Source organism: Jaculus jaculus, chromosome X, assembly GCF_020740685.1.
Source record: "Jaculus jaculus isolate mJacJac1 chromosome X, mJacJac1.mat.Y.cur, whole genome shotgun sequence".
NCBI lineage: Eukaryota > Metazoa > Chordata > Mammalia > Rodentia > Dipodidae > Jaculus > Jaculus jaculus.
In genome coordinates, this window is record NC_059125.1 from 48,967,523 (window position 1) to 48,985,133 (window position 17,611).

Here is a 17,611-nt window from a genome sequence, read left to right on the forward strand (position 1 = left end):
TGGAGATGGAACCCCAGAGTCTTGGGGATGCTAGGTAAGTGCTCTAACACTGTGCTGCACCCTCAGCCTTTGGTTTATACGTGTGTGTGTGTGTGTGTGTGTGTGTGTGTATGTGTGTGTAATTTATTTATATATTAATTTTTTGTTCATTTTTATTTATTTATTTGAGAGTGACAGACAGAGAGAGTTAGAGGCAGATAGAGAGAGAAAGAGAGAGAATGGGCGTGCCAGGGCCTCCAGCCACTGCAAATGAACTCCAGATGCATGTGCCTCTTGTGCATCTGGTTTACATGGGTCCTGGGGACTGGAGCCTCAAACTGGGGTCTTTAGGCTTCATCAGCAGGCACTTAAGCACTAAGCCATCTCTCCAGCCCAGCCTTTGGATTTTGGTTACCATTTTGTCTCTTCTGTTTATTTTGGCATTTTATGTTTTCCAGAAATACATTCATTTTTGTGGAAGTCCTCATTCATTGTAATGTAGTGTCGTAAAATTATGGGTCTGCCCTTGGGAAATGTTTATTCAAAGTGTTGTACGACCAATTAAAATATCCTTCACTACCCAAATATTTTACCTTCCTGGGGGCTGGAGAGATGCACAAGGGGCACATGCATCTGGAGTTTGTTTGCAGTGGCTGGAGGCCCTGGTGAGCCCATTCTCTATCTATGCATCTTTTTTTGTCTGTCTCTCAAATAAATAAATAAAAATAAAATTTTACAAAAAAATTCTACCTTCCTTACTTTAGGTAGCAAGAATTCAATATCTAAATTTATTGGTTTGGATCCTTAATGTCAGCCCAGGGATTTATTAAATATTTTTAAATTTAAATTTGTTTGCAAGCAGTGGGGGGGCGGTAGAGACTGGACACACCAGAATCTCTTAGCATTGCAAATGAACTCCAAGATGCACATGCTACTTTGTGCATCTGGCTTTATGTGGGTACTGAGGAATCGACTCAGGCCGTCAAGCTTTGCAGGCAAGGGCCTTTAACTTAAGACATAAAACCAGATGCAAAAAGTGGTACAAGCGTCTGGTATTTGTTAGCAGTATGCCTGTGTGCATGCACGTGCACATGCACACACATACTTGAATGCAGTTACCTAATACATATATATAATTTTAAGAGGTAGTGGCTCACTCTAGCCCATGCTGACCTGGAATTAACTCTATAGTCTTGAGGTGGCTTTGTACTCACAGTAATTCTCCTACCTCCTGAGTGCTAGCATTAAAGGCATGTGCCACCGCACCCAACCTAAAAAAAGTTTGTATTTATTTGCAAGGAGAGAGTGATTATCAGCACACAAGGGCCTCCTGCCATTGCATACATACTCCAAATATATATGCCACTTTGTGCATCTAGCTTTATGTGTGTACTGGGGAATTGAGCTCAGGCTGCTAGGCTTTGCAAGCAAGCAGTTTAACTGTTGAGCCATCTCTCCAGCCCCCACAATTAAAAAGTTTTGCAAAAACAATTTTATCTGACTTTTAAATATATATGTACATATTTTGTGAAAAGAGAGGGATGGGGAGAGGGAATGAGAGAGAACAAGAATAGGTACATCCGGCCCTGTTGCCACCACTTTGTACATCTGGCTTTATGTGGATCCTGGGAAATTGGACTCAGGCTGGCAGCTTTGCAAGCAAGCACTTTAACTGCTGCGCTATACCCCTCCAAGACATGAAAAAAATTAAAATTAAAACTTATGGGCTGTATAGATGGCTCAGTGGTTAAGGTGCTTACCTGTGAAGCCAAGGACCCATGATCAACTCTCCAGATCCCACGGGAGCCAGACGCACAAAGGTGAAGCAAGCGCAAGGTCACACATGCCCAGTAGGTCACACAAGCATCTGGAGTTCGATTGCAGTGGCTGAGGCCTTGGTGCACCAATTCTCTCCATGTCTCTCTCTTGTTCTCTCTAAAATGAAATAATAAAATTATGTGTGTGTGTGTGTGTGTGTGTGAGAGAGAGAGAGAGAAAGAATATATGTTTTTTGAGGTAGGGTCTCACTCTAGCCCAGGCTGACCTGGAATTCACTATAGAGTCTCAGGGTGGCCTCGAACTCAGGGCAATCCTCCTACCTCTGCCTCCTGAGTGCTGGGATTAAAAGTGTGCGCCACCACACCTGGCTCTAAAAAATATTAAAAAGATTTTTTTTCTCTCATCAAGAAGTTAGGGGAGCCAGGCGTGGTGGCGCACACTTTTAATCCCAGCACTCAGGAGGCAGAGGTAGGAGGATTGCCCTGAGTTCGAGGCCACCCTGAGACTCTATAGTGAATTCCAGGTCAGCCTGGGCTAGAGTGAGACCCTACCTTGAAAAACAAAACAAAAAAAAAAAGTTAGGGGATAGCAGTGTAGCTCAGTGGCAAGGTGCTTACATAGCATTTGTGAGGCCCTGAGTTCCATGCCTAGCACATAAATAAATATGTACTCATACCTACTTAGCTCTTGAATTCAGATGCACAGGGTTTAAATATGGATAGCTATGGTAAACAGGCATGGAGAAACGTTCAGTCTAGAGCCTTAGAAATGGTCAAGTAGCCGGGCGTAGGTTAAATCCCAGCACTTTGGATGCTGAGCTAGAAGAATCACTGAGTTGAGGCCAACCTGGGCTAGAGTGAGACCCTACTTCATAAAAAGGACTAGATTGACTTTGCATTAACACTTGTATCTGTAATCTCAGCACTTGGGGGTTGAGGCAGGAGGATCAAGAGTTGGAAGTATGCCTGCGCAACAGAATGAGACCCTGTCTCGAAAGAAACAAAACAGGGCTGGAGAAATGGCTTAGTGGTTAAGATGCTTGTCTGCAAAGCCTAAGAACGCTTGTTCCAATCCTCCAGATCCCATGTATAGTCAGATACAACAGTGATGCAAGCATGCGATGCCTTGTATGTCCACAAGGGGGGTGCACAGATCTGGATTTCCTTCACAGCAACTGAAAGGCCCTGGCACACCCATTCTCTCTCTTGTCTGTCTGTGTGGCTGGCTGGCTGGCTGTCTCTCTCTCTCTTAAAATTAAAAATAAAACAAAAAAAAGGAGCCAGGCATGGTGGTGTATGCTTTTAATCCCAGTACTTGGGAGGTAGAGGTAGGAGGATTGCCATGAGTTCGAGGCCACCCTGAAACTACATAGCAAATTCCAAGTCAGCCTAGGCTAAAAAAAAAAAAAGCCCACCCCCCCAAAAAAAATAAAGGGGACTGGAGAGATGGCTTAGCGGTTAAGGCACATGCCTGCAAAGCCTAAGGACCTCAGTTCAAATTCTCCAGGTCCCACATAAGCCAGATGCACATGGTGACATATGTGTCTAGAGTTCATTTGCAGTGGCTAGAGGCCCTAGTGCACCAATTCTTACACACTCTCTCTCTCTCCTTCTCTCTGTCTCTAATAAATAAATAAAAATAAAAGTTTAAAAAAGACTGGGTTGAAGAGATGACTTAGTGGTTAAGGCGCTTGCTTGTGAAGCCTAAGGACCTAGGTTTGATTTCCCAACACTCACATAAGCCAGATACATGTGTGTGGAGTTCGTTTGCAGTGGCTGGAGGAATGATGCTAATTTCTGCTTGATAGGATATAGTCAGAAGTTATTGTTGCTTCTCAAGGAAAAAAACCTCATAATCACTAGTCTAATTAAGCAAACACATCTGAAGAAGCCAAGTAGAGGGACGTTCTACAATATACCTGACCAGTATTCTTCAAAATTGTGATGGTCCCTAAGAAACAAAAAAGTGGGAAAATGACAGGAAGGGGCACATGAATGTGAATGTGAATTTGAAAAAAGTAAAATTATATATATATCAGCACTTGGAAGGCAGAGGTAAGAGGATTGCAGGGAGTTTGAGGCCAGCATGGGACTACATAGTGAATTCCAGGTCAGCCTGGCTGCTAGAGCGAGACCCTATCTCGAAAAACAAAAAAGGCGATGGTGAAATGGCTTAGTGGTTAAGGCGTTTGCCTGTGAAACCAAAGGACTCAGGTTTGATTCCCCAGGACCCACATAAGGCAGATGCACAAGGGGCACATGCATCTGGAGTTTGCTTGCAGTGGCTACAGGCCCTGACATGCCCATTCTCTCGCTATCTCTTCTATCCCTCTCTCTCTGCTTGCAATTAAATTTTTTTAAAAAAGAAAATGTTAAAAAAAAAAAAACTTTGGGTTTACAGCGGGCAGGGGGGCTGGAGAGATGGCTCAGTAGTTAAGGGGCTTTCCTGCAAAGTGTAAGGACCCAGGTTTGATTCCCCAGAACCCACATAAAGCCAGATGCACATGGTGGGACATGCGTCTGGAGTTTGTTTATAATGGTTAGAGACCCTGGTGTGCCCATTCTCTCTTTCCCTCTCTATCTGCCTATTTCTCTCATTCTCAAATAAATGAATAAAATAAAATATTTCAAAATCAAAAACTATTACAGCCAGTCATGGTGGTACACACCTTTAATCCCAGAACTAAGGAGGCAGAGATAGGAGGATCACTATGAGATCAAGGCCAGCCTGAGACTACATAGTGAATTTCAGGGATAAAGTGTCAAAAGAAGAGAAGGGAAAGGAAGGAGAGGGAAGGGGAGAGGAGAGAAAAATATGTCAGGCATGGTGGTGTATGCCTTTAATCCCCAGTACTCAGGAGGCAGAGGTAGGAAGATCACTATGAGTTCCAGGCCAGTCTGTGACTACAGAGTGAGTTCCAAGTCAGCCTTCACTACTGTGAAACCCTAACTTGAAAAACAAAACAAAAGCCGGGCGTGGTGGCGCACGCCTTTAATCCCAGCACTCGGGAGGCAGAGGTAGGAGGATTGCCATGAGTTCAAGGCCACCCTGAGATGACAGAGTTAATTCCAGGTCAGCCTGGACCAGAGTGAGACCCTACCTCGAAAAACCAAAAACAAAACAAAACAAAACAAAACAAAACAGAAAAAAAATTACTTCAGGGAGGGGAGATGCCTCAATGGTGAAAGGTGCTTGCTTGCAAAGCCTGACAGCCTGGGTTGAATTTCCCAGTACTCAAGTAAAGCCAGATACACAAAGTGGTGACACATGCATCTGAAGTACATTTGCAATGGCTAGAGGCTCTGGAACACCCATTGCCCGCACACTCTCTCCTTCCAAATAAATAAAAATAAAAGTAAGTTACTAAAGTTGGATGTGATGGAGCATGCCTTTAATCCTAGCTCTTGGAAAGTTGAGGTAGGAGGATATTCATGAGTTCAGGGCCAGCCTGGGCTACAGAGTAAGTTTCAGGTTAGCCTGGCCTAGAGTGAGATTCTACCTTCATCAATATTAGGAACTTCTGGGCTGGAGGAAGAGCTTAGCGGTTAAGTGCTTTCCTGTGAAGTCCAAGGACTCGGGTTCAAGGCTCAATTCCCCAGGACCCACGTAAGCCAGATGCACAAGGGGGCCCAATTGTCTGGAATTCATTTGCAGTGGCTAGAGGCCCTGGCGTACCCATTCTCTCACTCTGTCTCTCTCTCTGTCTCTCTCTCTGTCTCTCTCTCTCTCTCTCTCTCTTCCTCTTTCTCTGTCGCTCTTAAATAATAATCAAACAAAAAAATTAAAAATATTAGGAACTTCTACATCAAAGAATATTATCAAGATGAAAAGAGGGCTGGGGAGATGGCTAAGAGATTAAAAGTACTTGCTTGCAAAGTCTGCTGGTCTGGATTTGATTCCTAGCCACCCCTATAAAGCTGGGTGTACTTACGTGGTTCATGTGCCTGGTATTTGTAGTGGCAAGAGACCCTAGCATGCATATCTGCATGCACACAGACATGCATGTGAGCTTGCAAATAAGATTTGTTTAGTTTGGGATGGAGAGATGGCTTAGTGGTTAAGGCATATGCCTGTGAAGCCTAAGAACCCAGGTTCAATTCTCCAGGTCCCATGCAGGCCAGATGCACATGGTGGCACATGAATCTGGAGTTCATTTGCAGAGGCCCTGGTGCACCCATTGTCACTCTATTTCTCTCCATCTAATAAATAAAAATTTTTAAAAGCTTTAAAATATATTTGTTGATGTCTCAATTTTTTTTATTTTTTATTAATAACTTCCATGATTATAAAAAATATCCCATGGTAATAGCCTCCCTCCCCCACTTTCCCCTTTGAAACTCCATTCTCCCCATCTCAATCAGTCTCTCTTTTATTTTTATGTCATGATCTTTTCCCTCTACTATGATGGTCTTGTGTAGGTAGTGTCAGGCACTGTGAGGTCATGGATATCTAGGCCATTTTGTGTCTGGTGGGAGCACGGTGTAAGGAGTCCTACTCTTCATTTGGCCCTTACATTCTTTCCACCACCTCTTCTGCAATAGACCCTGAGCCTTGGAAGGTGTGATAGAGATATTGCAGTATTGAGCACTCCTGTCACTTCCTCCCAGCACCATGATGCCTTCTGAGTCATCCCAAGGTCACTGCCATCTGAAAAGAGAAGATTCTCTACCAAAAGTGAGAGTAGCACTTATATAAGGGTATGAACATTAAGAGAAGTACTTACTGGGCAGTTTGATAAGCATAGTATATACATTTAGCCAGATAGCAGCAGACGTTATACCCCTAGGGCTCATGACTACCCCTATTTTAAGTTTTCAGTATCAGGGATGAAGTCTCTCCTATGGAATGGGCCTCCAGTCCAATTAGATGGCAGTTGGTTTCCATCATGACAGACATGCCACTATTGCACCCGTTGGCTCATTTGGCCTGGTTGGCCAAATATAAGGCTTGCAGTGTCCACTGTTGAGTATCTTCACTGGTGATTTCTGTTTCTCCCATTGAACTGCCTGCAGAATGGCTGATCTGAGCTTTTTTTTTTTTAATTTTTATTTATTTATTTGAGAGCGACAGACACAGAGAGAAAGATAGAGGGAGAGAGAGAGAATGGGCGTGTCAGGGCTTCCAGCCTCTGCAAACGAACTCCAGACGCGTGCGCCCCCTTGTGCATCTGGCTAACGTGGGACCTGGGGAACCAAGCCTCGAACCGGGGTCCTTAGGCTTCACAGGCAAGCGCTTAACCGCTAAGCCATCTCTCCAGCCCTGATTGAGCTTTTAAAAAAGCTTTTAAAAAATATTTTTTAAAGTATTTATTTATTTGTTTGTTTGAGAGAGAGACAGAGAGAGAGAAAGAAAGAGGGAGAACGGGAGTGCCAGGGCCTCAAACCACTGCAAACGAACTCCAGATAGACACCTGTGACACATTGTGCATCTGGATTTACATGGGTACTGGGGAAATCAAATTTGGGTCATTATGCTTTGCAGGCAAGTAGTTCATTAACTGCTGAATGATCTCTCCAGTCCTTTTTTTTTTTTTTTTTTCCTAGGAAGGCTCTCACTCTAGCTCAGGTTGACCTGTGATTCACTATGTAGCCTCAGGATGGCCTCAGACTCATGGCATTCCTCCTACCTCTTCCTTCTAAGTGCTGGGATCAAAGGTGTGTGACCCCACACCTGGCTCCAAAATTTATTTGTAAAACAGATGAATCCTCAAAGAATACCTTATTTTATTTAAAATATCTGTTTAATTTGATCTTTAATAATTTTGCAAATAATGCATTTTTATTATTTATTGTTTTTTATTTTAATTCAGGTTTTATTAAAACTTTCTTTAAAATATTTTTTGGGGGAGAAATGGACACAGGAGGGCTTCTTGTCAAGTTGATTAATTTTATACTTCATCCTTCATTTTGTTAAAGTACCTAACAACTTTTAATAATGTCAAACTGCCCCCAAGGCAGTAGGGAAAATTTGTAAAAGATGTGCAGAATCCAAGTACTGAAACATCAAATGCCACCACAAGTGAGTCAAAACTTTCTTACATGTCACCTGTAAGCCAAGGTCTTCTCATTATCAAGATGAAAAAATTAAGGGCATGGATAAACTTTTCTTATTCCTTCAATTTAAACATGTAATGTATGAGAGTGTCAATCAGTCAGAGGAATATATTTTTTTAATTTAGTTTAATGTTCTATATTTATTTGATAGATAAAGAGGCAGAGAATGGGAGTGCCAAAGCCTCTAGCCACTACAACTGAACTCCAGATATATGTGCCATATTGTGCATCTGGCTTATGTGGGTCCTGGGGAATTGAACCTGGGTCCTTTGTTAACCACTAAGCCATCTCTCCAGCCCCAGATGTGTATGTATTAATATAGCCTGACCTGAACTTATGTTTTTAGCTTTAGTATTTAACATTTTGTAACAAATAAACCTTTGTTAAAATTACATTAGATTTAGTGGGGTGTGGTGGCGCATGCCTTTAATTTCAGCACTTGGAAGGCAGAGAGGTAGGAGGATCACCATGAGTTTGAAGCAACCCTGACTACACAGTAAATTCCAGGTCAGCCTGGGCTAGAGTGAGATCCTGCCTAGCAAAAAACAAAGGAAAAAAATATTAGATTTATGGGCGTGGTTCTGCACGCCTTTAATCCCAGTACTGGGAGGCAGAGGTAGGAGGATTGCCATGAGTTTGAGGCCACCCTGAGACTCCTTTGTGAATTCCAGGTCATCCTGGGCTAGAGTGAGACCCTACCTCAAAAAAATCAAAAAAAAATCTGATTTAATTTAGGAAAACAAAGATAAAGCCAAGCGTGTTGGTGCATGCCTTTAATCCCTTCACTCAGTAGGCAGAGGTAGGCGGATCACCTTGAATTCAAGGCCACCGTGAAACTGCATAGTAAATTCCAGACCAGCCTGAGCTAGAGTGAAACCCTAACCTCGAAAAACAAAACAAATAAACCAAAGATGAGCTGGAACTGGAGTGGTGGTGCAGGCTTTTAGGCATGAGTTCAAGAACAGCCTGGAACTACATAGTGAGAATAGAATTCCTGAGCCAGCACAAGACCCTACTTGAAAAAAAGAAAGAAATGAAATGGGGGAAATTACACACACACACACACATATAATTTAGAGAGAGGGAGACAGAGGGGGGGGGAGGTGTGTCGGGTAAGAAATTCATAACTGGAATATATAAACAATTCTTTAAGGCAAGAACAATAAAACGCCTCAACACATTGGGCAGCTCAAAGCCAGATCTGGTAGCACGTGTCTTTAATTTCAGCAGTCCAGAAGCTGAGGTAGAAGGATTGCTGTTTGAGGCCAGCCTGGACTAAAAAAGAGTTCCAGGTCAGCCTGGGTTTGAATGAGACTTTGCTTCCAAAAAACTAAAAAGTAGCTGGGTGTGGTGACACATGCTTTTAGTCCCAGTACTTGGGAGGTAGAGGTAATAAAATCGCTGTGAGTTGGAGGACTTCCAGGTCAGCTTGAGCTAGAGTGAGATTCTACCTCCTAAAACCGAAAAAAGAAAAGTGCTGTATATTGGTTTATTTGGTATAGTTTCACTTTCCATATTCCATTCAACTCATTTTTCCCAGTGTTCTTTTCCTTTATTTATTTTGAGACAGGATCTCACTAAATCACTCAAGCTGGCCTTGAATTTGTAATCTTCCCTACTTAGGCCCCATGAATGCTAAGAGTAATAGTGTAAACATCCATGCCCTGCTTTCTTTTTTCCTTTAATTTTTCTTTATTTATTTGAGAGAGAAGTAGTGAGAGAGAATGGGTGCGCCAGGGTCTCCAGCTGCTGCAAGCAAGCTCCAGATGTATGCACCCCCTTGTGCATCTGGCAAATTGAACCTGGGTCCTTTGACTTTGTAGGCAAGCGCCTTAACCACTAAGCCATTTCTCCAGCCTTAAATTTTGTATGTGTGGGTTAGTTAGGTCTCCCTATACAACCTAGATTGGCCTCAAACTTCGCATCATCATTTCTCAGCCACCTGAAGTGCTGAGATTACAGGTGTGTGTGCCACCACCTTTGGCTCACTCACATTCTCCACTCTATCCCTTTTCGTTTTGATGTTTGCAGTGCTTGAGATGGTACCCAGACACTACAGGCCAGCTACCATTGAGCTATATTCAACATCCCCCATTTTATTGTTTGTCATTAAAAAATACTTTAATTTGAGCCAGGTGTGGTGGTGCACACCTTGAATCCCAGCACTCAGGAGGCAGAGGTAGGAGAATTGCCATGAGTTTGAGGCCACCCTTGAGACTACATAGTGAATTCCAGGTTAGCCTAGGCTAGAGCGAGACCCTACTTCAAAAATCTTCCAAAAAAAAAAAAAAAAACCTACTTTATTTATGGGCTGGAGAGATGGCTTAGTGGTTAAGGCAATTGCCTGTAAAGCCAAAAGACCCAGGTTCAGTTCTCCAGGACCCACGTAAGCCAGATGAACAATGTGGCGCAAGCATCTGTAGTTCATTTGCAGTGGCTGGAGGCTTGGGCAGGCCAATTCTCTCCCCCCCCTCCCTCCCTCCCTCCCTCCCTCCCTCTCTCTCTCTCTCTATCAAATAAATAAATAAAAATACTTTATTTCAGAGAGAGGAAGAGAGAATGGGCACAGTAGAGCCTCCTGCCACTGCACATGAACTTCAGATGCATGTGTCACATTATGCATCTGGCTTTATGTGGGTACTTGGGGTATCAAACTTGGACCTGCAGGCTTTGTAAGCAAGTACCTTTAATTACTGAGCCATCTCTCCAGCCCCTGTTTTTCTTTTTTCTTTTTCAAGGTAGTGTCTCACTTGTAGCCCAGGCTGGCCTCAAACTGACAGTGATCCTCCTACCTCTGCCTCCAAGTGGTGGTGCCAGTGCTGGGATTAGGGTCTCACTCTAACCCAGGCTGACCTGGAATTCATGGCAATCCTCCTACCTTAGCATCCCAAGTGCTGGGATTATAGGCATGTACCATCACAGCTGGCCTGTTTGGTTTTTTGTTTGTTTTGTTTTTATTTTTAGTTTATTTTATTTGAGAGAGAGAGAGAAGAAAAAAAAAAAAAAGGAAGCAGCAGCAGATAAAGAGAATGGGCATGCCAGGGCCTCTAGCCTCTGCAAATGAACTCCAGATGCATGTGCTAGCTTGTGCATCTTGCTTACATGGTTTCTGGGAATTGAACTCCCAACCTTAGGCTTTGCAGGTAAGCACCTTAACCACTGAACCATACCTCTAGCTCCACCATTTTGCCTTTATTTTTTTAATATTTTTATTTATTTATTTGAGGGAGAGAGAATGGACGCACCAGGGCCTCCAGCTGCTGCAAACAAACTCCAGATGCATGTACCACCTTGTGCATCGGGTTTATGTGGGTCCTGGGGAATCAAACCTAGGTCCTTTGGCTTTGCAGGCAAGTGTCTCACCTGCTAAGCCATCTCCCCAGCCCTATCTTTTATTTTTTAATTATTTTTTTGTGTGTGAGAGAGAGAATGGACATGCCAGGGCCTTAGCTGCTGTGAACAAACTCCAGATGGGTGCACCCTCTTGTGGGCATATGTGACATTGCATGTTTGGGTCACTGTGCATCTGGCTATGTGGGACCTTGAGATTCGAACATGAGTACTTAGGCTTTGCAGGAAAGTGCCTTAACCAATAAGCCATCACTCTAGCTCCAGTTTGTCTTTTGATTTAACTTGTTTAATGTTTCCTTATATTTTTCTAAGCATAAATATTTTATTTTCCTATAGTTGAATTTAATAATATTTTATTGTATTGTATGGCTTTTGGATTTTTTTCTGTGGTTTTTCTAGATAGGTTCTCATTCTAGCTGAGGCTGGCCTAAAATTCACTATGTAGTATCAGGGTAGCCTCTAACTCACACCATTTTTCCTACCTTTGCCTCCCAGTTGCTGGGATTAAAGGTATGTGCCACCTAGGCAACTAGATGTTTGCTTTGGGGGCATGTTCTCACAGGAGTCCAGTCTGTCCTCAAGCTCACTGTGTAACTCAAACTGGCTTTTAACTCATGTCCATCCTCCTACCTGAACCTTCTGTGTGAACCACCACACCCAGCTTTGGTTTTTGGTTTTGTTTTGTTTTTTGGGGGTCAGTTCTTACTAGCCCAGGCTGACCTGGAATTCACTATGTAGTCGCAGGGTAGCCTCATGGTGATACTCCTACATTTGCCTTCCAAGTGCTGGGATTAAAGGCGTGTGCCACCATGCCCAGCTGTTTTTTGTTGTTGTTGTTTGTTTGTTTGTTTTTTAGTTTTTCCAAGGTAGGGTTTCACTCTAGGTCAGGCTGACCTGGAATTTACTATGTAATCTCAGGGTGGTCTCAAACTCACAGTGATCCTCCTACCTCTGCCTCCCAAGTGCTGGGATTAAAGGCATATGCCACCACACCCGGTCAAGCTGTTTTTAATATTGTATTTATTTTTGAGAGAGAGTGAGTATAGGCATGCCAGAGCCTCCTGTCACTGCAAACAAATTCCAAGCACATATGCCACTTTGTTCACCTGGCTTTATGTGGGTACTGGGGAATCAAATCAAGGTTGGCAGGCTTTTCAAGCCCTCTCTCTTTACTTTTTGTTTTAGTCAAGGTCTAATGAATCAAATTTGCCTTGAGCTTAGGATTCTCCTGCCTCGGCCTCCCAAATGCTGAGATTATAAGCATGTGCCACCATACCTGGCCTTCTCTCTTGCTATTAATGGTTTAATTATTTTATTTATTATAAACCTTTGATCTGCTGAGCATGGTGGCACATACCTTTAATATCAACATGGGGGAAGCAGAGGTATGAGTATTGCTGTGAGTTCATGGCCAGCCTGGGAACTACATAGTGAATTTCACATCAGCCTGGTATAGAGTGAGACCCTACCTCAAAAAGTAAAAAAATTTGATCCACGCTGGAGAAATGGCTTAGTGGTTAAGGCGCTTGCCTGTGAAGCCTAAGGACCCAGGTTCGATTCCCTAGTACCCACGTAAGCCATATGCATAAGGTGGTACATGCATCTGGAGTTCATTTGCAGTGTCTGGAGGCTCTGGTACACCCATTCTCTCTCTTTCTGCTTGCCTTTCTCTGTGTGTGTCTCTCTCAAAATAAGTAAATAAATAAGATATTTTTAAAAATCTTTGATCCAAGTTGACATGATGGCTCATGCCTATAATTTCAGTATTTGGAAGACTGTGGGGAAAGGGGATTATGACTTCCAGGCCATCCTGGGCAATACAGTAAGTTCTAGGCTATAAATATTTTTATTTATTTGAGAGAGGTAAAGAAAGAGAAGCTGGGTGTGGTGGCACACACCTTTAATCCCAGCACTTGGGAGGCAGAGGTAAGAGGATTACTGTGAGTTTGAGGCCACCCTGAGACTACAGAGTGAATTCCAGGTCAGCCTGAGCTAGAGTGAGACCCTACCTCGAGAAACCAAAAAAATAAAAAGAGAGGGGGGGGGGAGGGAGGAAGAGGACACTAGAGAGACTAGGGTGGTCATGCCAGGGTTTCCTGCTGCTGCAAGCAAACTCCATGCACATGTGCCACTGTGTGCATTTGGTTTTACTTGGATCCTGGGAAACTGAGGCAGGCCTGTCTGACTTTATAAACAAATGCCTTTATCCACTGAGACATCTACATCTCCCCAGTGGTGCAATGTTTCTTGTTAAATATTTAATTAATTTAATTTTTTTAATTTATTTGAGAAAGAATAAATGTATTCGAGAGAGAGGGAGAATGGGCATGCCAGGGCCTGTAGCCACTGCAGATGAACTCCAGACACATGTTTTACCTTGTGCATCTGACTTAATATTTTGGGTTCGAAGATTGTGTGTGAGTATGTTTAGGTGCATGAATGTGTGCATGCATGCATTCCAGGGTCTCTTTCCCCCTGCAAACAAGCACCAGATACATGTGCTACTTTTTGTGCCTTGCTTTATGTAGTTATTGTGGAATTGAACCCAGGCCTTCAGGCTTTGCAAGCAATTTTAACAATTCTGAGCTATCTTTCTAGCCCCCACAGGGTTTTTTTTAAAAAACAAATTAAATTATCTTACAATTACTGTTGTAGGAGAACTTTTAACAAAAGAGCTGCTAGCGCTGGCAAAGTGGCTGAGAGTGGGTAGAGTGCCATGCATGATCTCACTCTGCGGGCCTGGTGGAATCTTGCTGAACATTTGTGTGTTATCTGGTGACTAAGAGGAAGCCATTGAAAAGACTGATTGACTTTACCTTCGTGAGCACTCACATTGGAGATTTGGGGTACCATATCAGAATTGAGAGAGGCTTTTCTTGTAGAGAGGTAACCAGTCTCGTGGCTATACCCAAGTTGTAAATGGATCAGAGAGGTGGATGAGGGATGGAGAGAGGCGCATTAGTTTTAAGAGCATGTGGTAGTCAACTAATGCTAACCCTGTCTGTCAGTGGGACTAAGGCCCTAGGGGAAAGTATATGTGGCCACTCTTGCCTCTTGGGCTTTTCAAAAAGGGTGGCCAATAAATCCCTATCTTTCTTCTCTTAGTGGTGGTCGTGGTGATAGGACTGGCCGCTATGGAGCCACTGATCGCTCACAGGATGATGGTGGGGAGAACCGCAGCAGAGACCACGATTACAGAGACATGGACTACCGCTCTTACCCTCGCGAGTATGGCAGTCAGGAGGGCAAGCACGACTATGACGACTCTTCGGAGGAGCAGAGTGCCGAGGTGAGGGCAGGACCAGGCCTGGGGCAGTGGGGGGCGGGGCGGGGCGGGGCGGGGTGGGGCTGGGTGTGTCTGGCTGCAGCACCAGGTGTAGGCAGCACTCTGCTCCTGTGCCTTCAGACTGCTCCGTGGCTTTGCATCACCTGGAGGGGGTCTGTCCCCACACCCTTCTCTGAGAGCTCTTCTGAGTTGGGTCTCCCTGGCTTCCACACTGCTTGCCTCTATTTCTCAGGGCCCCTAGCCCTTCTTCCCTGTTGTTCAGTTTTGGCCTCTAGTTCACTGCAAGACACGTACTACCTGCACCTACCAGTTTAGGGCATTAATAGAGTCTCTTCCATGGAATCTGGTGTCTGGGGTTGGGAGAGCAACCAGAAGCAAGGACATCACCAAGCCAGGCAGCTCTTGGAGGCCAGCCCTGGGTATTCCTGGTATTGACAGAGCCCCTAGATGGGAGGAAAGGAAAGGACACCTGAGAGTCATTACCTCCTCAAGCCTGTAGAGAGGGGGTGTGATGCTTGGCATCATAAAGCCCACCTGTGAGGGGAAGAAACAGCCTTAACTGAAGGGAACTGCAGTCTGAGGGGATAGTCAAGAGTCTTGATTCGGGTGAATAGGCAGCTCTTTTATGTAGTAGGATGGAAAGGGTACTCTTTTTTTGGGGGGACAGGGTTGAGGTAGGGTCTTCTCACTCTGGCTCAGGCTGACCAGGAATTCACTATGTACTCTCGAAGTGGCCTCAAACTTGTGGCGATCCTCCTACCTCTGCTTCCCAAGTGCTGGGATTAAAGGTGTGTGCCACCACACCTGGCTGAAAGGGTACTCTTGCAAGCAGGTGGGCAGGGGAGGGCATTATATCAGCCACTTTCTGCCCTCTGGAGGGCCTAATTCAAGACCCCATGGTAGACCACCAGCTTTGTTTGGTAGCCAGGGCTACAGTCATCCAGGTTTCCCTAGTGGCCACTGTTGAACCGTGCCTGTCTCCAGTGGGCCCTGAGAAGGGAGCCTTGAGTGTGGAAGTAGAGCTGGCATCTGGTACTGTCCCCTTGCAGGCAGGAGGATGTGGACTCGGGTCTTGCCTGCTTGGTTTAGAAATGGGTAGATTGGACAACACCCAGGTATCAGAGGCATTCACTCTCTGTTTTGAAGGAAACTGGTAGTAACAGAAGCCTGGCCAGAGCTGAGGAACAAGGACTCAGTCAAAACATTGTGGCCCTCAGACGTTGTGCTGGCTCCCTCTGGCCCTGTGTGAAGCTGTTTCTATACCTCTGGCATGGTCCCAGTGTATGCACGTAGGACGGGAATTATGGGAGATAGGTGGTCTTCGGGGGTACAAGGAATAATTATGCACCTATCAGCTGAGCTGGCAAAAAGACCAGGAGGGGAGAAATTAGAGACAAAGTCTACGTTTGCTGACCCCAGGCTAGTTTATCCCAAGGGGGTTTCAGCTGTGTTTTGTCACCTGCCTTTGGGAGTTCCTCCTCCACATTAAGACTGCTGTTCCCTGAAGGCAGCCCCCAAAAGTATTCTGTGGAACATTTCCAGCCCCAGAAGGGCTGCAGTCCAAGGCCTGCCCACCCTGCCTGCCTGAGCCTTTAGCCGGAGCCCGCCCACCCCTGGCTTTCAGAGCCTGCCTGTCTGCCTCAGAGAGCCAGCGGCAGCCCCTAGGCCCGCCCAGACTGACTGCCCGTCTGGTATCTCTCGTCTCATTCTGTCGGCCAGGACTCCTACGAGGCCTCCCCGGGCTCCGAGACTCAGCGTAGGCGGCGGCGGCGGCACAGGCACAGTCCCACTGGCCCGCCAGGCTTCCCCCGAGACGGCGACTATCGGGACCAGGACTATCGGACCGAGCAAGGGGAGGAGGATGAGGAGGAGGAGGATGAGGAGGAGGAGGAGAAGGCCAGTAACATCGTCATGCTGAGGATGCTGCCACAGGCAGCCACTGAGGATGACGTACGTGCCCCCTATGGCCCTGGGCAAATGGCAGAGCAGGAGGCCAGGCTGGGTCTCCTTCAGGGCCCTCAACTTCTCCCCTCCCCTCCCTCCCCGCCAACCTTGACACCTTTCCTCTTCTTCGCTGGCTACTGGCCCCCAGCACTGCCCAGCCTGGGGCAGGTCCCATCAGTCCCTGGTCTAGAAGGGAGAAGCTGCAGACAGGCCAGCTTGTCCCAGAGGAAGTGGCCATGGGCTACCTAGTGCTGGTGGGTGTGGGAGGGAAAAAACATCCCTCCTGCACATCCCATTGGTCTTCATCCTTTCTGTACATGTGGATGCAGGGCTAGTCCCTCCCAGATCCCAGTGTTGGGTATTGCTGGTGACAGAAATCCATGGGGGAGAGGTGTTCGAGACCATGGCATTATCTGAAATTCCATTTTCCTCCCCCTCCTCCTTTTGTCAGCAGCAAGGACTCTTATCTCTAATCTAGCCACTGCACCTGGGTAGCTGCTGATAGCTTTTCCACCCTTTGTGAATGCATTTGTGACATTTTCTGCCTTCCACCTTCCTCCATTTACTTGTTTTCTTCTCATGCAGTTATCTTGTAACAAACCATATTAAAAGTCCAAGGCGGCTACTTAACTAGATTTTTGTCTAGCCTCCCTTATCCTTGTTTTTCTCAGTGCCCTTAGTCCCCCCAGTTCTCTAAGCAGTGCCGCTCTGAAGAGCGTCAGCTACCCATTTTGTGGCAGTAGAGGTCCCACCTGGTGATGTGAGGGCTTCTGAAGTGTGGCCCACCTTCCCTGCTCCAAGCTGATACTCACTAAGGATTTATGGAAGAGTAGTCTGCCTGCTAGGCCTGATTAAATTCTCAGAGAGGCTCTGCTAGAAAAGTACTCATTGTAGATAGTCCTACAAAGCCTCACACAGCAAAGCAGCTTGCCTCATGTTATAGCAAGCGGAGGAGTGGAGGTGGACCCCAGAGCCTACATTCTTGCTGTTTTCTAAGCCTCCCTTTTGAGTGTTTGGAGTCATGACAAGCTCTTCTGTTTATCTTTCCTTTCATCTTTGTGTATACGGCTGTATGTAAGGGTAATTTTCTATTTGTTGTTTAACCTGATGGGTGTGAGGCTCAGAAGCACTGAGCCTCTAAGAGTCTGGCTCCCCGAGAGCGCCTGGCATAGACTTTCCATCCACCACACGAGGTGCTGCTAGCCTAGCGAGTCTGTCT

The 17,611-nt window shown here is 45.3% G+C and overlaps 1 protein-coding gene across 5 annotated transcripts in view; it reads left to right on the forward strand.

The window, feature by feature from the left end:
- The window catches only part of Rbm10 (RNA binding motif protein 10), a 42,393-nt gene that overhangs the window by 11,472 nt on the left and 13,310 nt on the right, over nt 1-17,611 (forward strand). For 3 of the 5 annotated variants that reach the window (XM_004668803.2, XM_004668804.2, XM_004668805.3), the window contains exons 3-4: nt 14,268-14,451; nt 16,168-16,398. In XM_004668803.2, coding sequence (XP_004668860.1) covers nt 14,268-14,451; nt 16,168-16,398 — 415 coding nt within the window. The remainder of the gene's footprint in view (nt 1-14,267; nt 14,452-16,167; nt 16,399-17,611) is intronic. The other 2 variants (XM_045140197.1, XM_045140198.1) reach the window with 1 other exon arrangement.